This window comes from Myotis yumanensis, unplaced genomic scaffold, assembly GCF_028538775.1.
Source record: "Myotis yumanensis isolate MYYU_CA2020_CCGP unplaced genomic scaffold, mMyoYum1.0.hap1 SCAF_15, whole genome shotgun sequence".
Taxonomy (NCBI): Eukaryota; Metazoa; Chordata; class Mammalia; order Chiroptera; family Vespertilionidae; genus Myotis; species Myotis yumanensis.
Genome location: NW_027223766.1, coordinates 11,539,154 through 11,566,065, shown reverse-complemented (window position 1 = coordinate 11,566,065; position 26,912 = coordinate 11,539,154). Strand labels below are relative to the sequence as shown.

At 41.7% G+C, this 26,912-nt stretch overlaps 1 protein-coding gene across 4 annotated transcripts in view; it reads right to left on the bottom strand.

Annotated features, from left to right (window-relative positions):
* Positions 1 to 17,928: 17,928 nt before the first annotated feature.
* Positions 17,929 to 26,912, bottom strand: part of ST18 (ST18 C2H2C-type zinc finger transcription factor) — a 91,484-nt gene continuing 82,500 nt past the window's right edge. For all 4 annotated transcript variants that reach the window (XM_070392182.1, XM_070392183.1, XM_070392184.1 and 1 more), the window contains 3 exons: positions 25,467 to 25,570; positions 22,651 to 22,794; positions 17,929 to 20,367 (listed from right to left, as the gene is read on the bottom strand). In XM_070392182.1, the coding sequence (XP_070248283.1) occupies positions 20,227 to 20,367; positions 22,651 to 22,794; positions 25,467 to 25,570 (389 nt within the window). In that variant the 3' untranslated portion in view covers positions 17,929 to 20,226. The remainder of the gene's footprint in view (positions 20,368 to 22,650; positions 22,795 to 25,466; positions 25,571 to 26,912) is intronic.

Here is a 26,912-nt window from a genome sequence, read left to right as displayed (position 1 = left end):
ATGACTTCCCTCAGGTCATCTTAGAGAAGTGGCTGGAAAAGCTAGAAAGAAGATATTGATTTGATCTGTTCTGCATTAATGAGTGTTCATGTGGCTCAGTCCCAAATAGAAAATTATATTAATGTGGAATTATTACATTAAATAAATTTACTAGTTCCAGAACACTTTTCTTGATGAACATAGCGTTTCTTTTGTTTCAATGTTTTTTTAAAGCAAACTCTAACCTTTTTAATTTAATTTTGATCTGACTTATCCATTATAAACTGTATCCCTGACTAGATGACTTCCGTTATAAGAATTATCAGCTTCTATTATCAGTGTTAGTGTTAAAAATGAGTCTCTTAGGAGAAAATACAAGAAACAGTAGAGTAACAATAAGATGACTGCAGGGGTTGAAATTATTTCAGTGGAATTTTAATATGATTTTAGAAGAAAAAGAGACCCAAGAGACCATCTAATCCAACCTCTTATTTTTTATTGTGGAAAGGTAAGCCAGAGAAAGTAAGTAGCTTATCCAATGTTAGTTGCAGATTCAAGACTAAATATACATCCATTGAATTTAATTCAGTATTATTTCTAACCTGATTAATATCAATATCAGCTCTCTCTCTCTCTCTCTCTCTCTCTCTCTGTGTGTGTGTGTGTGTGTGTGTGTGTGTGTGTGTAATCTTGTCCTCTGAAAGTATTTACATTTGGGAAAAAGTTTAAAATAGTTTTCCCCAGACTTTATGACCTTGAGCCTTGAAATACACTAAGATTTTAAAATAATATGAATATAGTTTATTAAGAAATCAAACTGAATTATTCTGAATTGGTTGTGGAATTATATATCACCCATATTAACATATTGTATCACCTTTATAAGTCAATTAATTTTTCATTAATTTAATATTTTATTGCAAAATCACCTAACATGCCAAAGAAATGAAGTTGTGGCAGTAAAACATTGGTGGATAAATTACCTGTAGGAAAAACAATACTTCCAAATGAGGCACACAAAAATATTAGGATTATAATAAGCTAATGATAGGTTAAAAAATATTTGTTTGGCTCTGACACAAAATTTTATTAATATATTTTTACTTCAGGTTTTGTTTAAAAATTACTTCTCAGATCTATTTCCCAATGACAACAATAAAAAGATAGCCAATGTAGCAGGCATTGCTTTTTTTGTTTTGTTTTTGGTTTGTTTGTTTGTTTGTTTTGGCGGGGGGGAGGCACTGTTTTAATTACACAATCAATAAGTTAATAATAATAGAGCCCTAGCTGGTTTGGATCAATGGATAGAGCATCAGCCTGCGGACTGAAGGGTCCCAGGTTTGATTCTGGTCCAGGGCACATGCCCCGTTGTAGGCTCAATCCCCAGTAGGGAGCATGCAGGAGGCAGAGGATCAATGATTCTCTCTCATCATTGATGTTTCTCTCTCTCTCTCCCCCTCTCCCTTCCTCTCTGAAATCAATCAAAATGTATTTTTTTAAAAAGAATAGAGCCTATGTTAGTTCTTCTCACCCAGCTTTATTGAGAAATAAATGATACACACCATTGTTGAAGTTTAAGATGCACAACATGATGATCCGACACAGGTATTTATGGCCAATTCAGAATCATTCAATTTGATTTATTAACAAGCTATATTCATATTATTTCAAAACCTTAGTGTATTTCAAGGCTCAAGTTCTTAAAGTCTGGGGAAAACTATTTTAAACTTTTTCGTAAATGTAAATACTTTCAGAGGACAAGATCACACACTCAGAGAGAACCACAATTCCTAGGTTCTTAGTTCTGTCCTCTACCAGAGCTCGATATCAAGAAAAGGAATCCAATCTAGGCCTCACTTTTACGACAGATTATCTCTGAGCTGTTAAAGGCTATGTATAGGGGACTGGGCCTTTTATTCCTAGGTGGGAATGCCATACTGAACTAAATTAAACCTGTGCCATGTATAGTGGAAGAAACTGTACAATAGGCCAAGAAAGGCTTAAAAAAACCTCAGCCAAGATCACACAGCTAGTAAGTAACAGAGGTAGACCTGCAACCCAGTCCTCTCCTTAGTAAGCACTTCCCACCCATCTCATAAAGAGCCTGTGACTCAGAGCCCTTGAAATTCTTGATTCCAGTGGAATCATTATAAAAAAATAATTTTGTCATTTTTTTATTGTTGACATATTACAGATATTCCACATCCCCCTGTCCCTTTGCACCCCCCTCCTTCGTGGCCCTCACAACGCTGTTGACTGTGTCCATAAACTATGCACGTATGCTCTTCAGCTAATTTTTTTTAATGAAATAAAATCAAGTTTAGCTCCACCTTGGACTTCATGTTTGAGGTCTGACTTTGCCACTGAACTAAAATTCAAACATTCCTTGTTGAAGTGTCTGGTGGGCTTCTCCTCGTCCTCGCTCCCTCTGGAATTCCAGACTTCTCTCTGGAATCTGGACCTTTTGCTGGGTGGTCTCTAGCTGTGGTTTGGAAACTTTCCTTTGAAGTTGGGGCTCATCTGTCTCGAGCATCTTCTGAAGTTTCCAGCATCCCTGCCCTGCAGGGAAGAGCTAGGATAAGGAGCTATGAGATGTTGGGAGGGGTGGAAATCAGATTAATAGAGTCTGGGTTTCTAGCTCCACTATTATAATCCAAAACATGTTTAAAATTCCCCATGAACCTGCCCTGCATCCCTTGAGAGCTTGGTGGGCCAGCTGTATGAGATGACTGCTCCCCGCAGTTCTAGTGAGAGAGCCCAGAAAGGGAGTGGCCCCCCTCCTTCCGTCTGGAGAGGACACCTGAGAGTATCCCCCAGGAAGAGAAACAGTGAGGCGATGTTTGTCTGGTGATCCTTGGGCAGTGGTTCTCAACCTGTGGGTCGCGACCCCTTTGGCGGTCGAACGACCCTTTCACAGGGGTCGCCGAAGACCATCCTGCATATCAGATATTCACATTATGGTTCATAACAGTAGCAACATTACAGTTATGAAGTAGCAACAAAAATAATTTTATGGTTGGGTCACAACATGAGGAACTGTATTTAAAGGGCCAGAAGGTTGAGAACCACTGTCCTTGGGAGTGATGGGACAGGATGACTGTAGGCTATGCTTTTGTCTAATCACTTCTTTGAATTACCCAAAGCCAATAAAAGAAAATTTTATTATGAGTATTTTTAGAAAAAGCCTTCAAACATTTTAAGAACCATTAAAGGACATTTATTAAGAGAAATTGTTTTGGTCTACAAAATAGAGTGGATATCAATTGATTATAAATTTACGAACCAGGGCTTTTGACCAAATTATATCAGAGAATAAATCAGACTAATTTTCAAGTAGACTATTATGTAGGCTTGACTAGAAAAGAATTATTAGAGCAAAGGAAGTGGGAGAAAAACAAAATTAAAATGAGTTGTTGAAAGGTGATGAAATTATGTCATTGTTGTCATAGTCTACGAAATACATATAAATCCCAGCCCATTTTAATGAGTTCCTCTCCAAGGATCTTGTAACCCGTTTGCTAAAGAGTAAACCATTTGTCTATATGTGACATAAGTTTTCCTCACACTGTGTATTCAAACTGATCAGGTGTTGGAGGAATCAGACAGAGAAACCGCCTCAGAATCATTCCGAAAAATGAAATGCACTGTGATAGGAAATGAGTTCTGAAATTAAGAGCATCGTGGGAAATGTGTATAATTCAGTCACAGGAAGAGGCTAAAAAAGGCCATTGAAAAGTTGATTTACTCATTGTTTAGTGCCAGATCCAAATGTAATTGCAGTGGGGGGATTAGCATTAGATTACTGCAGAGCAGTTTTGAAAAACTGTGTATTGGCCAATTTGTTTTTCTAAATCTATATAGCATTAGCCAACATGAGTCAGGCTGTAATCTTTTTCAGCCTCTGTTTACTTAGTGCCAAAACCTCCAAATGGAAAGTTAAAAAAAAAACACCACACTGTATTTATACAGTTTTATGCAGGTGCCACAGCCTGGGAGAATGGTGGACTCACATCTCAAGACCATCTGGCCTTCCTGCCCAAGCCCCAGTGCTTATAGGGATAGGGAGGGAAGGGCTTTTGCTTTTTTTTTTCTCTATCCAATTATCTTGGTAGCTATCGGCTTGCTCGGTCCCTATCCATTCATCTTTCCAGCCTTTGGTGAGGTCAGTGTAGAACCTCTTTCTGTGGCACCTTGGGCAATGGGGAGACTTACAGGCTCCCTGTCTACAGTATCAGGTCAGTGAGGAGGGGGTTACTGCAGGACCCACCATCAGGAAGCCTGGGGATTGCCCAGTCCTCAGCCTGCCTCTCCAAGCTCAACACAGTGCCTGCACATCTGGGGGAGTGGGTTGGAGTCTGGGGCATCATATATCATAAATGTTAGGCAATATTTTTCAGGACACCTCAAGTATTTCTAAAACTAAAAAGCATTAATGTACTGAAAATTATTGGTGATCACTATTGCTATATAGTATATTTATAATGTAACTGAGGCCCAGTGCATGAAATTCATACACAGGTCGGGTCCCTAGGCCTGGCTGGCGATCAGGGCTGATCAGGGCCTTCCGGCTGCTGGCCAGAGCCTCCCTTTCCCAGCTGCTGGCTGCCAGCCAGGGCCATCCTTCGTTCTGTGACACCACCTGGTGGTCAGCACATGTCATAGCGAGCAATTGAACTCCCAATCTCCTGGTCAAACTCCCCAGGGGACACTTTGCATATTAGCCTTTTATATATATACTAGAGGCCCGGTGCATGAAATTTGTACAATGGGGGGGTGGGGTGGCGGGGGGAGGATGTCCCTCAGCCCAGCCTGCACCCTCTCCAATATGGGACCCCTCGAGGGATGTCCAACTGCCTGTTTAGGCCGGATCCCACAGGGCCTAAACAGACAGTCAGACATCCCTCTCACAATCTGGGACTGCTGGCTCCCAAGCACTCACCTGCCTGCCTGCCTGATTGCCCCTAACCTCTTCTGCCTGCCAGCCTGATCACCCCCTAACACTCCCCTGCCATATCGATGCCTAACTGCTCCCCTGCTGGCCCATTCGCCCCCAACTGCCCTCCCCTGCCGGTTCGATCGCCCCCAATTGCCCTCCCCTGCAGGCCTGGGCCCCCCAACTGCCCTCCCCTGCCAGCCTGGTCTGCCCCTAACTGCCCTCCCCTGCAGGCCTGGTCCCCCCCAACTGCCCTCCCCTGCTGGCCTGATTGCCCACAACTGCCCTCCCCTGCTGGCCATCTTGTGGTGGCCATCTTGTGACCACATGGGGGTGGTCATCTTGTGTGAGGGTATGATGGTCAATTTGCATATTACCTCTTTATTATATAGGGTAGAATGTAATATATCACCATATAACTCTACTCTTTAAAATTTCCAGGTATTCTCACATCTGTTATCTTCCAAGAACCTTGAGGAAAACTGGGTCAAATACTATTTCATATTTTGGAAAACAGACATAGTAAAGATCTAGTGACATGTTAGATGTGGCTAGCTTACCCAGTCGCTTTATTCACGTATTCATTTAGTCAGGGAGTCACACTGTTTGGGGGACTATCCCTTGCCCTTGGAAACAACGATGACTATGGTCAAGGTCTGGCCACCCTTTACCTCACGTTTCTGCCAGATCAGATAAACAGTCACAAATTAATAAGTGTTTGGTGTGCCTCATATTGCTAACTCATGCTCCTCCCATGGATAGGAATTTTAGGAGCAGTGGAGAGTGGAGCCCTGTGCAGTTCATATCTAGAGAAACTGGGCTTTTTTGTCCCCTCAAACTGAATTACATCCGTAAGTGCATATCAAACTTTGGGCATATGCAATGGATTTGTTTAATGAGTGTCCAACAATTGCAAACTGCCATTTTTTAGGAAGGAAAGAGATTTATCTGAATTTAAAAAATAATAAGCAAAAAGTACTTAAAAATAACAATTTCTAAAATTGCAGTGAAGACCTTCCACCAATTCCCCCTGGAAAAATGAGCCACACTGATCGTCACATCACATTGGCTCAGTAGTTGAGAACTAGAGGTGCCTGCAACCCTGTTCTCTTCCTACTAAGTAACAGAACTCTGAATTCTAATTATTAGCTATGTACCTCATTATCCAGAATAAAAGAGTTCCTCCAGAGTTAGGTAAGTCCATGTGACTTACTTATTCTGGCCAATGAAAGGAAGTACAAGTGTTATATGTAGTTTAGGAAATGGCTGGTTAAAAGGAACGTGGGTCTCTTTTTTGCTCTTTTTGTCTGTTTTGACATCCTTTTCTAGGATGCAGATAAGATGGCTGGAGACTTAGCAGCCTTATTGACTTATGTGATAACCTTGAGGATGCAACCTAGTGATAGGATGATGGATGAGAAAGACAGATGAAACTAGAGCCACATTGGACTACCAGCCACTCAACTTCTTGGTGAGAGAGACAGAGTTAGAGAGACAGAGAGAGACAGAGACATCACAAAGCTACTCTTAATGGGTTTTACTGTTATGTTCAGATAAAACAAATCTATCCAATGCAATTAAGTATATTACTCCTGATTTTTTAATATATATATTTTTTATTGATTTCAGAGAGGAAGGGAGAGAGATAGAAACATCAATGATGAGAGAGAATCATTGATTGGCTGCCTCCTGCATGTCCCCTACTGGGGGGATTGAGCCTACAACCCAGGCATGTGCCCTTGGCCGGAATCGAACCCGGGACCCTTTAGTCAGCAGGCCAATGCTCTATCCACTGAGCCAAACAGGCTAGGGCACATGCCTGGGTTTTCTATTGGAAAATCCTAACATGACGATCAGTCATTATGAAGATAGAAATCGTTTGATGGCTCTGGCAGGAAGTTCTGGATATTTGGATTGAATATGGATTTGAAAGTAATGGTAGGATTTCTCCTTACTAATTTCAGTGCTTGAAATTAATTAAGGGGACAAATACCTCACACAAAAGTGAGGTTTGTTCATTTAGACAACAGCTGTGAGTGGACTTCTAATCCATTCTTTGGTTGTATGTGTCTCTGAAAGCATTTTGGAATGTACTTGATCTTAGTATAGCTGATAAATCTATCCAATAGGGGGCCACTGATTTATCTCCCCAGTGAGTGAAAAAATAACTGAGTGTTGTGAAAGAACTCTAGGTGACCAAACTGTTTGACCCATAATTTGTTTTACTCAGAAATTCTGCCATCTTATCCTCAACAATAAAAATTATGATATTTTGGCTTTAAAGTTATAAGTCCAGCACATTTAATACACTGAATATCTTTGAGATCCAAAATTGACAAAGATGCATGAAATCTCAGAGATGGCTATAATGGCGATATCAAGATAATAAAGAAATATCTTGATTTCATTCTTTATTTTAAAACGACCTTGAATAGCATTTGCTCCTTCCCTTAATTAGAGAGTGCACTTCAGAGTGAAAAAGCACAAGGAATGCTAAGAACATGTACACTTAGTGGCCAAAGATAAATTTTTAATTTCCACTATTTCCTTCAACTCAGCATTAACATCAAGAGGCATATTGCAACGCCAGCTGCTCCCTGTGAATGAAGTAGTTTGTGGATTGGCAGTCAGGTGGAACTAGTTTCATTCCATCAGGCATGCCCTTCCTTTTTTCACACTTAGCAGGTGCTTCATTAGTGCTGATACTAAGTATAAATAATGGCTTAAAATTCGTCATTAATTCGGCAAAAAAAGAAAAAAACTCACAGGTTTTGGGTGCTAATAGAACAAGTCTCCCTCATTAACTGTGTGGCAATGTATCACAGTGCTTACAACTTCAGGCTCCAGACCAGGGGTCCTCAAACTTTTTAAATAGGGGGCCAGTTTGCTGTCCCTCAGACCGTTGGAGGGCCAGACTATAGTTTTTAAAAAAACTATGAACAAATTCCTATGCACACTGCACATATCTTATTTTGAAGTAAAAAAACAAAACGGGAACAAATACAATACTTGTATTTGCATGTGGCCCACAGGGACATCTCCCCGTAGTTTGAGGACCCCTGCTCCAGACCCACCCACAATGGCAGGGTTCAAATCCCAGCTCTGCCACGTGGGAACTTTGCAATCCTAGTTTAAGAAATCTGTCCGTGCCTCGGTTTCCTCGTGATCACTGGGGAAAGCATGAGTAGCTGCCTCACAGGAATATGTTTTTCTAAACGGAAATATCTGTGTTGGAATTGCCACCTCTTCATTTTCACTTCAACGAGTCAGGGTTTGAGCCCTTGATTTGACTATCAACAACCAAGACAAGGAAAATTTAATCAGCTTAAACCAAAGGCACAATGGACGTGAAAACACGTTTGCTGAGATGAACTGCCTCCCATCAGCAATATTACCTTGTATAAACTAACCCTGGCCATCCTACTGCTTGTATGCAATTCTTAAGAAGGTAAAGGATAATTGGGATTTCTGCGAGAATAATAAATATTACATTTCAAATTTGGAAAATGCATTTGACAAATTTGTTTCCCTCCTGCTCCTCTGAAACTGTCACACTTGTTGCAGGTTACGGAGCTGGCCTCGGGCCCTCACTGTGGCCTGCTCACCAGTATAGAAATAGAATATTAAGGAGAAATGGAACATTGGGGAGAAATAGAATATTGGGGACCAGCTACATTATAAGAAATATTAATCATGCTCTGTTAACCGTGACTGTTTGGTTCTGATTAAAGAAAGCACCTTGGATGGCCAGCTAACCTTCAGGGTTTTGGGGGGTAAAAAAGTCATGAACACCTTTTTTCCATTAAGCGTACAAGTGAAAAAAAAGGTGTCCATTTTCTTAGTTAATCTAAAAGTTTAATAATTCTACTATTTGAATGTTTTCTGGAACTTGGCCTCCTCCTAATTTTCCATACAATTGCCTTTGTTTAGTCCCTCACCATCTTTTCTGCCCTTTCTTCCCAACTTCGTCTCCACCATCTACTTCATCTCCCACCAGATCTGGAATTCTCCCAATCAAGGATCAGGGTCATTATAACGTGGTGGGAGAACCATAATATTTGGAGTTAAACAAGCTAAATTCTAGCTATTCCATGAGCCAGCTGGATGATATTGGACAAGTTACTTCTTTTTTTTTTGAGATTTTAGTAAAATAATAATAATACAAATACAGCCTGGTGCTGAGAGACTAAGATCACATATGCTCAGCACTTGGCAGTGTTTGATCTACGTGGACATCTCCCCTCTGGTTTCTGCCCCAGCCCTCTGCTTGCCACTTTCGCTGTATTCAAGGACTATGTCTGTCTGCTAAGGGCAAGGGCACTGTGCATGCTTTCTCATTAGCCCCTTCCCAGACACACGCAGCACAGGAGTGCTTGACTGAGGTGTTCACGCTGCTGCTGTTGCTATCGCCATGTTGTGAGAACGCGGTCTGTCCCCAGGCCCGGGAACTCCTGCTGTCCCTGGCCACTTGGACCCCACATCTTTCCTGGAACCATCCCTGTCTGCTCAAAGGCCTCAGGATGCCCCGAGTCCACAGTAAAATCTCTGCAAATTGTACCTTGAAGAGGAGAAACCCTTTACCCCACACAGCCTGCCATATAAATTAATAGGACTTTGCTATTACTGTGTCTTTATCCACAGGACTTCATCATCCCAGAATATCCTGCCCCGGGAAGATAAAACTACAAATTACTCAATTGTTCCTTTCAGGATCTTCTCCAGACTCCACTTAAATCAGTGGTTCTCAACCTTCTGGCCCTTTAAATACAGTTCCTCATGTTGTGACCCAACCATAAAATTATTTTCGTTGCTACTTCATAACTGTAATGTTGCTACTGTTATGAATCGTAATGTGAATATCTGATATGCAGGATGGTCTTCGGCGACCCCTGTGAAAGGGTCGTTCGACCGCCAAAGGGGTCGCGACCCACAGGTTGAGAACCGCTGATTTAAATGCATATCAGAGCAGTCAGCTTTCAATCGATAGTTTCAAACGGCTGTTTACTCTCCCGGGACTCCCTTCCGATCTGGCACTTCTTCACCCATGCCCACCGATTGTAAGCTATCGATCACCAACCTTACCCGGTTCTAACTGGCACTGCCATTGAGAGATTTGTCTTACACCAGAGCTCACCAACTATAAATAACCCACACTGCCTCCCCCTCCCTGACAACAATAAACCTACGTTTCCCTAACAACCAAAGAGCGCTGTTGCTTAAAGAAAAGAACTCTATACGATACTTTTAGTTTTCTAATTTCTAATAGAGATGTAGGTAAATGCCGGTACTCACTGCCTCCCACAACCTACATCAAAATTACATCTAAAAATATAGAACCACCATCATTCAGAAGCGCCTGAAATCTGCATGGAAATCCTACAGCTAGAGAAGTAAAGAAGAAAGCACATTGAGACTAGTAGTGTTAGGGTGAGAAATGTTGGGGACCAGCTATAATTGTAAGAAATATTAGTAACGTTCTGTTAACCGTGATAGTTTTATTCTGATTATAGAAAGTACATTCTAACCTGGCTGGGAGTTGCACGTGGGACCTGAGCTCACCTGGAAATGCGGCCCATCCTCTCCATCCGGGAGCTGCCTATTATCATGGGAAGATTAACAACCTTGTTGCAGAAACCAGAGGCACCGGGCCTTTGCAATCTCTCAGGCCTTTGCATACCCCCAGGCCTTTGCAAACCCCCAGCCCGCATTGCCTGTAAACTGCCCATTTTGCCTGCCCACTCTTATTCCTTTTGCCTGCTTCCCCGTGTAATCTTTGTCCTTCTATCCGATATAAGCTGCCAGCTTATGGTGAGGTGCAGAGCAGATGTTTGTGGATGCCCTGTTGCCCTCTCATGCTGCCGGCAGTATTGGAATAAACACTCACATATGATTCAACCCCATTTCTACTTAATTGGCTCAGGTAGCGACAGGCAGCCTGGACCCATTGACTGTCCGGTTACAGTAGGAGGGGCAGAGGCACGAACAGGCTGCTCAGACACCCACATGTGGCATGTTTTTAATCGAGAGGGCCTCTCCAAGGCCTCCCCTGAAAAGCAGGGGGTCCCAGCCCCACACCAGACCCCTCAGCACAGGGTTCCAGAGCCGGGGAGACCAGTCCCTGTAAGTTTGGGCTGTAAAAACCAGCGGGGATTATGGCTGAGTGACACGGAGGCTGTGGAGACCCACGGCAGCTCCTCCTAAAGGGCCAGGGCCGGCGCATGAACTCACATGGTCCCACTTCAGGAGCCAGGCACGAAGCGGGAGGAACTGGACTGTCTGGCATCGGGGCAGGAACTGGGTGCTCCCAGGGGTCACCGTTCCTGTGCTGAGATCTCCGGAGTCGCAGAGCTGCCTGGCAGCGGCCCACACCGTTTGCTGCGCCCAGGTGATTCCCTGAGGCCCCGCCCCATCCAATTTGTAGCCTCACCCAAGCTGTTTGCAGCAGCTTTTCCATATGAAGGGCCTGACCTGGCTCAGGCTTCAGACTTCGTAAAATCTTTCAAACAAGCTGCAGCTGGAGTCAGCGTGCCCCAAACCGATCAATAAAAGGCCCAAGACTTGGCACTAGCACCAGCCTGCCTTGCTTCACAGCTGGGCCTCACCTGGGCAATTCCATACCCAATACAAGTATTAGCCATCGGCAGACCTCTCTGAAGCTCCAGCCAGGCGGCCCAGGCGGTGGCTGACTGCGCACCTCAGGACAGGCAAAGGTGGGGTATTCCTGTGGTTTGGTGCCGTAGGCCAATTCCCGCATGTCATAATTTCAAGAGTTTCATCAAAAGGTTGATGAGACTTGGGGACTCAACAGGGTTGAATCACACATGTAGTCACCTGTTGGGAATGGCTAAAGGCATTTCCCCAAACCTGAATAGGAAACTGTGGCTGCCAGACAGTTAAAGGGCATCTTAATCTACATGTTATTGCCTCCTACTGGCCAAACACCTGAACAGCCGTAGGCTATTCCCCCAACTGACAATGCCTCTGTACGCTTTGAAACCTTACCCTTTGAAGTGTATTATCTCCACCTTGCCTTAGGACAAATTGTGTTAATAAAAGCAAGGGTCCTAGACAAGGAGGGAGTCTTCCGTTCCTTTAGCTGAAGGTCCTCTGACCCCCAATGCCTTTCAAAATTATATCTCGTCTCCAGACTCTTTATTAGTCTCTGGATTCCTATGTCATCTACGCATAGCGCCTTTTCCAGATTCCTGAGCCCTTCTAGATGCTGGGACAAGAACCCCAGCATAAATGACGTCCCGAACTGGGGCGTTCTGAACCCTGGAAGCAGCCAACAATGGTTTGGGAGGTCTGTCTGGTTTAAGGAAGGTGTGAGACTGTGATTAGAATTAGGCAAGTTCACAACATCACAGTGTAGAAGAGAGGCACCCAGCACAGCTTGGGGCTCTAACATGAGTCTCCAAGAGAAAACAATCATTTTAGAGCACGTGGTCCGGAGGAGGGGAATTTGCTCTGAGAGTACACTGAATGGCTCCCGTGCAAATCAATGTACTATTAGAAAGTTCCTGGAACAAATAATGAAGATCTTTTCAATTTTTCTTCCTGGGAAAGAATTTCCTAGAATAGTAAACCCATGTTAATGGGGACAATCCAATAGTCAAGGCTTGTGAGAGGAGACAGCACACTGTGGCCTGAGCTGCCAGCTGTGTGGGTATAGAGGGTTTGGGTTCTCAGGGTTTTTTATTTTATTATTATTATTTTTTTATTTCAGAGAGGACGAGATAGAAACATCAATGATTAGAGAGAATTATTGGTCCACTGCCTCCTGCATGGCCCCTACTTGGGATTGAGCCCGCAACCCGGACATGTGCCCTGACCAGAAATCGAACCAAGACCTCCGGGTTCATAGTCAACACTCAGCCACTGAGCCACACCAGCTGGGTGGTCCTCAGGGTTTTGATGAGGCACAACACTGGAGAGTTCTCTCAAGTACACTAGCATTGGGGATAAGTATTTACAAACATTTCCAGTGGTTAAAAGTGTGATCCTTTTAAACATTATCCGGGTGTCATATCCCCAAAGAGCCATTCTTAGTTCAAAATATCTGGCCCACCCATCTAATCCTGGATTTCATTTCAGACTGCATCAGGTAATCATCACAGAAGGCTACGTTTACAGGTAAGAATACATATTTAAGCGGAAAAGTCTAAAACAGCAGCTGTTTCTTAAGAGCAGGGAACTTTATGTTCTCTTATGTTTTTAAGTATTTAATGACTGATGAAGGTCAGTACAAAGTGTCTTTTTATTTATTGGAGGCCAATCCAAAACCGCAGCTCATGACAGAACACAATAATTGTGTTGTTTTGCTCTAGAAGCAACAAAAAATGTGTTGTTTACATTTTTCTGACTTTTTGGCTATTACAACCATATTAAGATTTTCAATCCCAATTTGTCAAATAAATTATGAAGGTGTCACATTTTTTATGATATGCTTTTACAAGAGAAATATAAGAGTGTGGTTTAAACGTGAAAATTATGCTTCTTTAAACAGCGTTGTCTGGAGTGGGATTAAACTGACTGCCACTTGCCCAGTGACGATGGCTTGAGGCAGGTTAGGGGGATGGTCAGCAGGTTAGGGGGTGGCCAGAGACAGCACTGATGGCTTGCAGCAGGGACAGGAGCTCCACTCCGGGTCAGAACTAGGTTGAATCCTGACCCTGGTACTTAATTCTGAGGCTCAAGCAAATTCTTAATTCTCTCTAAGCCTCAGGTTCCTGTCAGTATAAGGCTGATTATAATACATTTTGGTGTGTCAGTCAAGCTTATGAGAGCGAATTCGGGGGCTCAGGGGGCACGATGAGGCACTCAGGAGTGGCAGCTAGGCACTATTATTGTGTTAGGATTTAAGAATATTGGATATGTCTGGGCCCTCGTCTGTATCTGAATCTTAATTTATTCCTGCTTTCTTCCTTCTGGGTTTTCTTTCTTTCTGACAGATCCCCATGGATTATACCTTAAAAATAGTGAAAAGATGTCAACTCTAGGCTATACCTTTTCCTAGTTCTTTTTGAAACTTCAATTATATTCACTATTATTTTGTACTGGTTTCGGGTGTATGCATGGTGATTAGACAATCGTATATTTACAAAGTGGTCCCCACGATATTTCAAGCACCCACCTGGTACCACACATAGTTATTACAATATTATTGACTGTATTCCCTCTACTGTACTTCACATCCCCATGACTGCTCCGTAACTACCAGCTTGTACTTTTCAATCCCTTTATCTGTTTTCACCCGGCCCCCATCACCCCCGCTTTTTGGCAGCCATCGGTTTGTTCTCTGCATCTGAGTGTGATCGTCTTAGACCAGTTACTGACTTTTCTGAACATCGGTTTCCTCATTGGTGTAACTGGGCATGGTGGCATTTGCTCCCTAAATTTGTTTGAGGATTTCATGAGCTAAAGTATTCAAGACATCACTGATTGTGTCTAACAGTATAGACAGTTATTAGCCAGTTAAATCTGCTTACTATAGAATTACCTGCTGAATAATGTAAGGAAATAGCAGGGTCCTGTTCCCAGGCCACAATAAAATGGACATCATGTGTAGAGACACAGAGAACATTAGCTTTATGCATATTGATAAAATATTGAGGTACCACAACAAATTCATTTTAAAACTTTTTCTAATGAGACAAATCAAAAATCGTTCACCCCTTCTTTTCAATCAGACAACTGGTTCAAGTAGAAGTATTTTAGTTTTGTGTCTAAAGGCTCCAACACTTTGCATGGGAGGGTGACAATAGTTTCTATGCAGTAGCCTGAAAACGATCACAGCAAAACTCATCATCAACTTTTATTTCCTACCATATAGCAAAGGCACATCACTGAATACACTTTTGTTGCTTTAGTGTAAGAAAGAAATATTCGTTGTTTGAACTGCTAGGACAGTGGTCGGCAAACTCATCAGTCAACAGAGCCAAATATCAACAGTACAACAATTGAAATTTCTTTTGAAAGCCAAATTTTTTAAACTTAAACTATATAGGTAGGTACATTGTTATTAACTTAATTAGGGTGCTCCTAAGCTGGACTTTGCTAAAAACGTCCTCAATCCGATTGAGGTACGTTCGCTGAGGTCGACCCCTTCCAACTCTCTCATCCACACTCCTCTTGTATACTTGTTTCGTCTGTCTCTTTTCTGAAAACCAACTTCTACGCATGGGCCACGAAGTTTCAATCGCACTGTACGTGCACGCACGCACGTGGTATTTTGTGGAAGAGCCACACTCAAGGGGCCAAAGAGCCGCATGTAGCTCGCAAGCCGCGGTTTGCCGACCACCGTGCTAGGATACATTATCTTTCATGGAAATCAGGTCCCATCATTCTGGTTTTAAATCTTTCTTTGGCATTCCAAGGTCTGCTTATGGAAATTAAAACTCTTTAACATGGCTGTTTAGAATATAACTTGTCTTCCCACTTACCTGGGCTTTATGCTTCTCATTATTTTTTTGTATTTTTATTACCTTAAGCTGCTTGCATTTGTCTCATCACCATGACGTTCCTGCTACCTGCAATGCCTTTCCTCAAACATGCCGAGCTCATCTGTAACCAGCACTTTCCCCAAGAAATCAGAGTTATTTATATAACCCTCTACACCAGTGATGGCGAACCTTTTGAGCTCGGAGTGTCAGCATTTTGAAAAACCCTAACTTAACTCTGGTGCTGTGTCACATATAGAAATTTTTTGATATTTGAAACCATAGTAAAACAAAGACTTATATTTTTGATATTTATTTTATATATTTAAATGCCACTTAACAAAGAAAAACCAACCAAAAAATGAGTTCGTGTGTCACCTCTGACACGCGTGTCATAGGTTCGCCATCACTGCTCTACACTGTTTCCACAGGAGCCTGTGTGTACCTCGGTCATAATCTTACCACTCATTTCATCGTCACCCCGATGAAACTTACATGGTCGTCAGGAAGCGGACCTGACATAAGTACCTTCTAATCAAACTTCTGTTGTACGAATGCATGATACTCACTCATCACTGTCTTATTTCCAATAGAACTGGTACTGTTCTGACAGATTGGATGACAAGAACACAGACACTACTCGTTGATGTAAAATCCCAGTCAGGGCAAGATACACATATTTTGCAAAGAGTAAGCTAAGAAGCTGGCTGAGCAGATTTGCATCTTTTGATTTGGTGACGAAGAGCAAGCTCTATTGTGCATGGACTGCCATGTGCCAACCCCTTACATAAAGGTCTACCCAAGTACCCTGCTTTCCTCTGGGGACCCAGGCTTCCCTTTAGCCAATTTTGCTTCAATACATGGATTACATGGGTTTTACCACATTGAGTATAAACGGCATCCAGCCCTAACCAGTTTGGCTCAGTGGATAGAGCGTCGGCCTGTGGACTGAAAGGTCCCAGGTTCGATTCCGGTCAAGGGCATGTACCTTGGTTGCAGGCACATCCCCAGTGGGAGGTGTGCAGGAGGCAGCTGATCGATGTTTCTCTCCCATCGATGTTTCTAACTCTCTATCCCTCTCCCTTCCTCTCTGTAAAAAATCAATAAAATATATTTAAAAAATAAAATAAATAAATAAATAAACGGCATCCAATCCTAGAGATGTCTAAATCTGAGCAGAAATGGGACTTTTTTAAATTAAATATAATGGGGTTACATTAGCTAATAACATTATATAAATTTCACGTGTACAACTTTATGACATCTGCATACTCTATTGTGTCCTCACCCCCTGAAGTCTAGTCTCCTTCTGTCACCATGAATTTGACCTCTCTTTACCCTCTCCATCCACCCCCAAACCCACTTGCCTTCTGGTAACCACCATTCTTTTCCTTTTTAAAAAAATATATTTTATTGATTTTTTACAGAGAGGAAGGAAGAGGGATAGAGAGTTAGAAACATCAATGAGAGAGAAACATGGATCAGCTGCCTCTTGCACACCCCCTACTGTGGATGTGCCCGCAACCAAGATACATGCCCTTGACCGGAATCGAGCCTGGGACCCTTGAGTCCGCAGGCCGACTCTCTATCCACTGAGCCAAACCGGTTACAGCGGTAACCACCATTCTTTTATCTGTATCCATGACCTCGTTTTTTGTTTGTTCATTTTTTGCTTTTTGCTTTATATCCCATATGCGAGTGAAATTATATGGTTCTTGACCTTTCTGACTGACTTATTTCAGAAACTGGAAAATTAAATTAAGCTGATATTAGATGAGAAAAACACATAATTAAAGGAATTGCTGTCAAGAATTAACAATTAGCCTAGCCACTGTTGCTCAGTGGTTGAGCATCAACCTATGAACCAGGAGGTCACAGTTGGATTCCCGGCCAGTCACATGCCGGGTTTGCAGGCTCAATCCCCAGTAGGGAGTGTGCAGGAGGCAGCCGATCATTGATTCCCTCTCATCATTAATGTTGCTATCTTTCTCTCTCTCTCCCTCTCCCTTCCTGTCTCCGAAATCAATAAAAAACAAACAAACAAAAACTACTTTAAAAAAAAGAATTGACGACTAGTTTTCTTTAACTTGAGTTCAACAAACTTGTACGAATATGCAGATATGCCCACAGCCGTTTTGGAATCAGGAGGGTGAGGCCTATACTCTTTTGCTCACTAGATCCAGGTGCAGTTCCTGCTAGTGCTCGCAAAGGTGTTTCTTACATCAAAGGCGCCCACTTTTCCGTAGTGTGTGCTGAACCAAAGGCTGTGACGACCTGTCAATGGGCAAAAATCCTTCCTACTTGTGGTGCAAAAACAAACCAAGCAGATGGGTTGACAGAACCAAAATACATCAGAACCACTGGAGGACTCAGGGGTACTTTACCGCAGCCGAGCTCCATGCTTTCCGTGTGATGGTGATAATAGTCTCTACGTCAAAGCATATCAAGCTCGTGGCCCGCGGGCCGCATGCCTCGTTTACTTGGCCCGTGTTAGCCTTTGAGTTTGACATGCTTGCTCGGCATGGCAGCTTGAGAAAGATCACAGCAAAACTCATTATCAATTTTTATTTCCTACCATACACCAAATGTACAGCACTGAACACAATTTTGTTGCTTTGATGTAAGAAATATTAATTGTTTGAAGAAACAGTATACAAACTACTTGAAATTAAAAAAATGCATACATCATTGTCCTTTTGTTGTTTACAAAAGACCCAATTTACAGTATCGATCAACATAGTTGAAAGGAAAATAATTCAGTGCAAATTACAAAACACGTCAAGTACAAAGGAGGCAAATAAATACAAATATACTTCATAAAACATACTGCTCAAACTATGCAAACACAAATAAATTATTAACCCGAAGTCATAGTAAATTATAGTAATAAATACATAGGCTGGTAAGAAATTTCTTTTAAATTAAATAAAATATATAACAAAGTTGTTAAAATATTTAGCAAATTAAGGTTTGTCTTTGTAATAAGTGAACTCATTTGTATGCATCTATCAAGTACTCTAGAGCAAACTGTTTGCAAGTACATAACTTTAATAGAAAATTTTGTTTGGTGTCCCATTTATAATAGACAGCACATATGGTAGCTCTTTTTCTTTATAAATTGATTTTTAAATAAACACCATTCCTACCTAAGAACAGACATCTCATTTTCACTAAACTAAATTCAAGAGTTCAAATGAACCCCAAACCAAAGATAAGCCCCATTTAATACATAACAATGACCACAGTGGCATGGAAGTGGAATTACTGTTGATATTACTCTTAATTTGTGCAGGTAACAGTAATAACAGTGGAATATATCAAGCCTGTGAGTGCCATCACATTCAATCTACATATCCATGAGGCTAATAGAAAATAAACACTTTTGTTATAGAACAGAAAATTAAGCCCACACTAAGTTCAAGTGTCCATTTACACGGAGGCACATTGCACACCAGGTGTGTGTGCACACCAAAAAGGCAGTTTAGCTGGTTGTCTATACCTTTTCTTAAAAAAAATAAATATAAAAAAACTTTTGAAACAATGCTTAACTACTTTACAATCCCTGAAATAGACATTGCCTTTACTATAGCAACTACTAAACTCTGATCTATGCAGAAATTCAAGATTTCGGGCTCAATTTTACGTGTGTCTGAGTGTATGTGCGTGTGTATATGTGGGTGTGTGCCTGTGTGTTGAGTGTGTTTACTCTGTAGCACTTGTAGTTCTACAGAAAGATATCGATCAAATTGAAAGTTTTATCGTTGCCTAAAGTAATGACTCAGATCGGAGTAACAGTTTTCCATGTGTTACTATAGTTTTCCATTCCTTCAGTCAACCAAGCAAGATAAATGCTATTTCAGGGGATATGGTATCTACAAAATTTTCCATTTGGATGTGTTTGTATTTGCTGAGTACAAATCGACATCAATATTGTCACTTGTATATTGTACCAGCATATGGCAGGGAAGCCTGGCTGGTCACATCAAGTCTTATTTCTCGTCTTGGGATAAGAGTTGCCAACTATCTGATATGACTTGAAAAACAAACAGACAAATCTGCACCACTAAAAGAAGCTTACGTTTCTTTAAAACATTTCAAATAAATAATTCATGTTTACCGAAACCATACAGCCAAGTCGAGTAATTTGCTGATTTCTATATTTAAGTATTGCTAACAAATTCTGAACAGGCTTTTTCAGTACCTGTGCTTCTGTGAGAGCACATTGCCCACAAGTGGGCGCCATTTATCTTCTTCCTTCCATGCGTCTCACCTTAGGACAAGCCCACTTATAAATGCGAAAGCCAGTGAAAGGGGGGGTAAAGAGTGCAATAAAAATCAAAGGGGAGCATAGTGCAGTCCTTAGACAAAGATTTCCTTCAGACTTGTTTGTTTGTTTGTTTGTTTTTGTTTGTTTGTTTTCTCATTTAAGCCCAGCAAGATATGTGATTTGAGACGAGCATTTCTATTTAAATTCTATTGGAAAAGAAACACACTTGTAAAAAATATGGCAGACTTCAAAATGCAGGTAAAAGATAAAAAACTCTTTGATTAGAAATGAATAAAATATTAAAATGTCACATTACTTTACATATACTTTACAAAGAAAAAAATTCAAAAGAGTGCAATGAGGAAATAAAAGAAAAACATATGAAAATAAATACCATCTAATATTTGACAGCATCGCTTTTAATCCATAGAGTCTATTATAGTTTTTTTTTTTTCATTCCTTTCCTTTTTATGTCAGCTGGGGAGGAAATTAGTGCAATGTTGCAATTGTAAATGCAGTGCGGCAGCCTGCTTGCCTCGGCAGCGCAGGCGCCCGGTTCACTGGTGTGACTGCTGTTGGTGATTTCTGGTGCTCACCGCGAGGCGCGCCTACACGTGGATGCCCTTCACTGCCTGTTTGATACTTTCTAGCAGAGCTTTGCATTCTGGGGAATAGTCCCGTTCCAGGTTGCTGTACATGTCTGTGAGTGTATTTACATACGCTTCGAAATTCTGCTCACTGATAGGCCCCTGAATGGAGACAAAACACATGGAACCAATCACAGGGATTCAGGATGAGGCAAAAGGAGGACCAAAGGGCACGGAAGCCTATCAGGGACTCTGAGTCTGGGAAGGAAGGTAAGGATGCCTGAGGCTGCTGGAGTTTGGGGAGATGGAGAGAGAGGAGGTGCGCATTGGGATTCATCTGCTCCTTCTTTCCTCAATTTATGGGATTAGTGTGATTGGACAGTGTTTTTGAGGTCCGTGTGGAGCTGCGTAAGGTAGCTGTCTGGCTGCTGAGGTGGGCCCTCAAAGCTGCCCTACCTTGGGATGCAGTCTCAGCCTCCACTGCTTGGGCTCAGCACAAAGCAGACCTCCTGTGTGTGGAAGGGGAATGTCAGCCAGCCTGGGAGAAAGGCTTGCTTGTACCAGATGTTTCCTTGGACAGCACTGGGCTGGATTAAAGGAATCTGAGATTTGCACAAGCTGGTCCCTAACCAGGTGTCCGGTGGAAAATGTTCCTCTTTCATTCTCAGACACCTCTTTGTGCATCACACACACACACACACACACACACACGCACACACACACACACCCGCCGCCCGCAGCCTCATTGTAATGTGCTTTATTTCTCTACCCATCTTTCCAGGTAGAATGTGAGATCCACAAAGTCAGGGACTGCTCATCTCATATTTTTGTGTGTTTCGGTATCTCCTTGGCCTAATGTGGTGCTTCAGAGAGAACAGACACTTCACATGTAGAAGTTGCACGCTGTGTGCAAGGAAATAAATGACAGAAAGCACTCCTACCCAGCCATTCTTTGGTGCCCCCCCCTTCCTCATCTTTTTAAAAATGTATATGCCCTGCTTACTTCACAAGATGGTTAGAAGAGACTTTTACAAGGCATAAATACTTTAGGTGTAAAGAATATTGTTGTTGCTATTTAGAAGGTGAGCTTCCTATACTTGAAGATTATTTTGTTTTTGCTCAGCAAAGTACTGATCCAAATTATTAGTGTTGTCTTAACCGTGGTTTTCTGTTCCCTTTTAGCTTCTGCATTTGTGGTGTCACATGCTTCTTGGAGTCACAGAACTGAGCAAGGACCCAGGTGACAGAGTGAACAAAGCCCGCACTAAAGCCAGGCCCGCCGACTCATGCTAGCATTGGGACCATGATCAAATTATGTAAATTTTCTGAGTCTCTACTTCCTCAACTAGAGAATGGGAATATCTTTAGTGCTTTTGTGAAAATTTAGTGTGATTAACCCTAAAACTCACCACTAGAGTACCTTATATGGTAACTATACAAAGTACAAGTTATCTTGTATGGTAATGATTATTTTAGTGGCACTGGTAAGGAAAAAATATTAAGGAATATGTTTGAAGTATGAGTTAAACAAACATTAATAAATAATATTAAAACATGTTCAATAATTACCTCAATACTGACCACAAAGTAATCATTTATTTTTCTTTGTGTTTTATAGTATTATGTTATTGATTTGTTTTTTAATTGTCAAAAGACAGATTTGGAATTGGTTAAGATGAGGACTCTATGCTGGAAAGTTGGGTAAATTGAGGGACTTAATTGTTTTCAGAAAATCAATCAGATTTCTTTATTAAATTGCTGTTTTTTTAAAACATTCTATATGTAAAATTTGCAGCATTAGAAAACTTGTTCTAAAAATGGACATAGTGAGGAAATTAAAAGCATTCAACAATGCAGCCCCCCCCCTTTCAAATGTTTATAATTATATTTATGAAAATGTAAAGGAAACTAATTTTCTATAAATTTTAAATAGTTGCCATGCTTCAAATATGTGTTTAGATTTGGGAAATATCACTTTTGTGCTTTTTGTTTTATAGGAAGATGACTTAAGTATGGCCTTCATACTTAGTACAAAGGAACCATCTGGTTAAATTCTTTTCTACGATTCTTAAGTTGGGTGGATGACAAAATGGCCGTGTCTCAGATTCTGTAAGCCACGCAAGCTTTTTATTTGGAGAAACAATTTTAGCCAGAGAGTTTTGGCCTCCAACTTTCATATGACATTATAAAACAATTTTCAGATAAACCTTCATCTTTAAGTGACTTCTACAGTATCCAAAACCCTTGGCCTTCATGTAATTTAAGTGTATGAATCTCCGAATGAAGGAGGTCATTGCAAGTCCTGCATAATGAAGCATGATGCCTCGGTGACTGTTGGCAGGTCTCCTCAAAGCTTGGTGCTTCTGTCTGGCTGCCCTGGTGGTGACTGACACTGACCCTGCAAACCCTTGGAATGGGGAGGCCACGTCCTGGCCTTGGACTTACCATCTGTGGGAGCTGGATGTCAGCAAGGCTTGAAATGAGAGCTTGGCTTAGACCAGCCAGCTCCTTCAGCAGGCTTTCGTTATTCTGTTCTATAAGTTTGTTCTCCGCCTCTATTGTCTTTAAATTGCTCTCCATAGATGTGATCTGCAATGAAAATGACTTGAAAATAAAAGAAGTGGAGTTTGGAAAGAGTACAAAATGTTTCTCTTTGAAGGAAATGCATTGGCTGAACCTCAATGCCCAGGAATGCCTTCCCTGGTAACTTCTCTTCACAAAACAGCAACCCCATCGATGGCTCTAAAGTTTGAAATTGCATTCCCAAATTTATATCTTCAGCCCAGACTTCCCCCACATCTACACATGGCTACATGATGGATATCTCAAGCTCTGTGTTTCCTTAAGCCTGCTCCATCCTATCTAATAAAAGGGTAATGTGCAAATTAACCATCACTCCGTCACAAAGCTGGCAGAGCCCATAGCCACAAGATGCTTCGTCGCCATGGCAATGAGGCAAGTGTTCCACCTGGCCACGGAGGGCTTCTGGGCAGTGGGTATGGAGCGGCTGGGGTGGGGGGGAGTTAGGGGGGGAGGGGTTTGACACTCTTGTGTCGTCGCACTGGTGACAGGGCAAGCATTCCGCGCCCAGCTGCGGATGGGCCTCTGGGCCATGTAGAGCCTCTGGGCAGCAGGTGTGGAGCGGCCAGTCCCCACAGAGAGCTACTGGCACATGGATTCGTGTGCAGAGCTACTAGTATACTATAGTCTTCTCCTTCCCAGTTAGTAGCAACTAGAATGTTGCTCAGGCCTTCACGTTATCCCTGATGGCTCTCTTTCTCTCACACTTTAAATCCACTGGGCTCCTCCTTCAAAATATCCAGAATGGGCCGACAGTCCCCCATCTTCACTGCTGTGCCCTGGGCCCAGCCACCAGAGTGACTGACTGCCTTCTCACGGTGGCCCTGAGTGTGGCTTTGCCCCCTGCAATCTATTCTTTTGGTCCATCTTCAACACAGCTACTAATACAAGTTTCTTAAAATGCAGATCGCATGTAGGTCAAATATGATCACATTAACTTTTGGCTCAAAACCCCAAAATGTTCTGTGTTGATTCAGAATAAAAAACAAGTCCTCAGAATGGCCTAGGACACTCATGTGTTACCCCAGGACACATCTGCTTTGATCTCCCACATCACTCACCTGCTAGTTCTCAAAACTCTGTGCTTTCTCTAGAGGTAGTGTTTTTTTTGTGTGTGTGTATGTGTGTTGTTTTTTTAAAATATATTTTATTGATTTTTCACAGAGAGGAAGGGAGAGAGATAGACAGTTAGAAACATCAATGAGAGAGAAACATCGATTAGCTGCCTTCTGCACACCCCCAACTGGGGATTTGCCTGCAACCAAGGTACATGCCCTTGACCGGAATCGAACCTGGGACCTTTCAGTCCACAGGCCGACACTCTATCCACTGAGACAAACTAGTTAGGGCAAGAGGTAGGGTTTTTATACGGTGCTTTCACTCTTTGAAACACTTTCCCCCTGTACTTGTTTGGCAAACTCCCTCAATTGCTAAAATCTTTGCCAAAATGATTCCTTCTTCTTGAGGCCTAGCCTGGCTTTCCTGTTTTATATTGAAATCTGGCTGCCTCTCCCTACCCTCTTCTCTCATACAAATGATTCCTTTATTTTTTTTTTTTTTTTTACTGCTTTCAGAGAGGAAGGGAGAGGGAGAGGGAGATAGAAACACAATGATGAGAGAGAATCATTGATCAGCTGCCTCCTGCATGCCCCACACTGGGGATCAAGCCTGCAGCCCGGGCATGTGCCCTGACCAAGATTGGAGCCATGACCTCCTGGCTCATAGGTCAATGCTCAACCACTGAGCCATGCCAGCCAGATCAAACAATTTATGATTTTTTATGTTATTGTCGGCCTCCCCCATCTAGACTTGAAGCTCCATGAGGGCAGATGTCTTTGCTGTCTTTGCTAATGGTTATAAGAGGAGTTGTAAACCGAGTTCTTTTATAGACTGATTGTGATTCAATGGAAGATCATGGCATTGTTCACATTATGCTGGGTCAGGAAACCAAACCTATGTTTCAGATGGACTTAAACCTTCTGTCTTAAACTGCTGGCAATGACTTCTGGGAGTCAGTAACCACAGTGATCTAAAAATCCCACATTGTAGGAGAGGAGAGAAGGGAGAAAGATACTGTACTTTTTGCAATATAGCTATTATTTAGTGTGCTAAAAAAAAATCCTGGACTATATTTTTAATTTCCATTTGGATAAATTTAGTCAGGAATGGGGCAGACATTACAAAGGAGAATGCACAGTAAAGACATTGCTTGCAATTTTTGGTAAAGAAGCTATGCAGGAAAATCTCCAGAAAGATCTGTTTTTAACAAAAATGGACACATTCAGAGGTGTTGTAGAAAAATTGAATGTGAAAAGTTGCCCTGTTTTACTTGAATTTTTTAATAAAACTAAGTACTCATATCTTCTCATATACAATTTCTCTAAAGCACCATGTGCTCTAAAGGACTCTACAATTACAGGATGACCTGCTTATAAAGCCTTCAATGCACCGAAAGCAGAAACATGAATACCTTTGCCTTCAGCTACCAAATCAGTGATGGCCCAGATGACCCACCTACTCACGTATTTACAATAATTATGTAATCTAGACATGCTTAGTATATTCATTATAAGATATCAGTGTGTGGCGTTTGTTTTTTTTCATCACAAGGTTTAGCATTTCAATGTTTTGCCTCCACTAAAGAGTATGATTACCATGAAGATACCTTTCTGGTTCTTTACCTGCGTCTGAAGTTTCATCATATCTGCTTCAATTTTAAGGTTGGATTCATTCAATTCCTTTATTTCTTCATCCAAATGCCTAATTTCTTCATCACTCTCTATACCTGCAAAGAATCAGACTCTCTTAGTTCACACTGAAATTATGAGACTGTGATAAATCTCAGTCACTTTACATTTAGTTTGCGGTTTGTGGAGTGGTTTGAAATGTTGAATTTGTATCCAAATCCATGTTCGAGATTCTAAAATGATAGGTAAAAGGAGTTGAAGGATTTAAATCCTTTGTAAGAAAAAGAAGGGCGTATAAAAGTACCACCGTTTAATTTGCCCATTACGCTGCAGGTGTGCTGCGAGACATGTTGGTGTTCGTAAATGTTTTCTCATTTCAACTTCACTGCGCACTAGGCGTCGTGTTCCATTATACCTTTCTCATACATGCAGATGTTGAGCCTTAAGCTAAGTGAGGCCATGCTCATCACCGACAGGAGATAGAACCTGCCTAAGTCCAAAGTCAGAGGCAGAGGTGGGACTGAATTCCTCCCATACACAACCCTGTGAAGGCTATTAAGACCCAAGTTATGCTGATTAATTAATGCACCATACACAGGTAGAGCTGGGTGCTGGCAGGTGGGTGTGAGTCCAGGGACATGTAATCTGGGTTCTCTACGTGGGCCTGGGTGAGGGCAAGCAAATGCAATCTAGAAGAAACATGTGCTTTGCCCGTGACTCTTGTTCTTGAACTTGGGAAACTTACTTCTTTGTGCTTCCACTTCCTTGTCTGTAAAAGAGGCATAAAATCTATGTTGTGAGAATTAATGCAAAAATATCTATAAAGTGCTGAACACAGAGTAAAGGGTCAATGAACAGGCATCACTTTCCCATCACTGTTTTATAGAAGGAATATGAATGGATTGGAAAGGTTTTTAAAAGGTGGGATGGGTAGTTAATAGTAAGGATGCCAGAAGCAGGATTTAAGGTAATCTCAACAGTCCATAGTGATGAATCTAAACCAAACAAATGGCAATTAAGAGAGATAAATGTAAACTTTCACTTTAGATGTAATAAGATCAATTTCATGAGAGCAGGTTGGAGACTTGACAATTTGTTTGAAAGAGATGCAGGCTCTTACACTTTCCGGGGGTTACTGCTGTGGAACACAGTTCATTATCTGCTTTAGGTGAACTTTACATACTCTGTGAACCAGCAATTTCAGCCGTAGGTACACACCAGAGACAAACAGTTGCATATGTCTGATAGGAGGTGGGCACAAGGTGTACGTAGCATATTGTTTACAAAGGTACGACCTGGAAACAAGCCACATGCCCACCAAAAACAATATGGATGACTCTTACTAATATAATGTTACGAGAGAAAAAATAAGCCTGGAAAACTTACATACAGCATGCTAAATCAGGCAGCTGTTTTGTAGGTGCTTATTGTTTATTATAA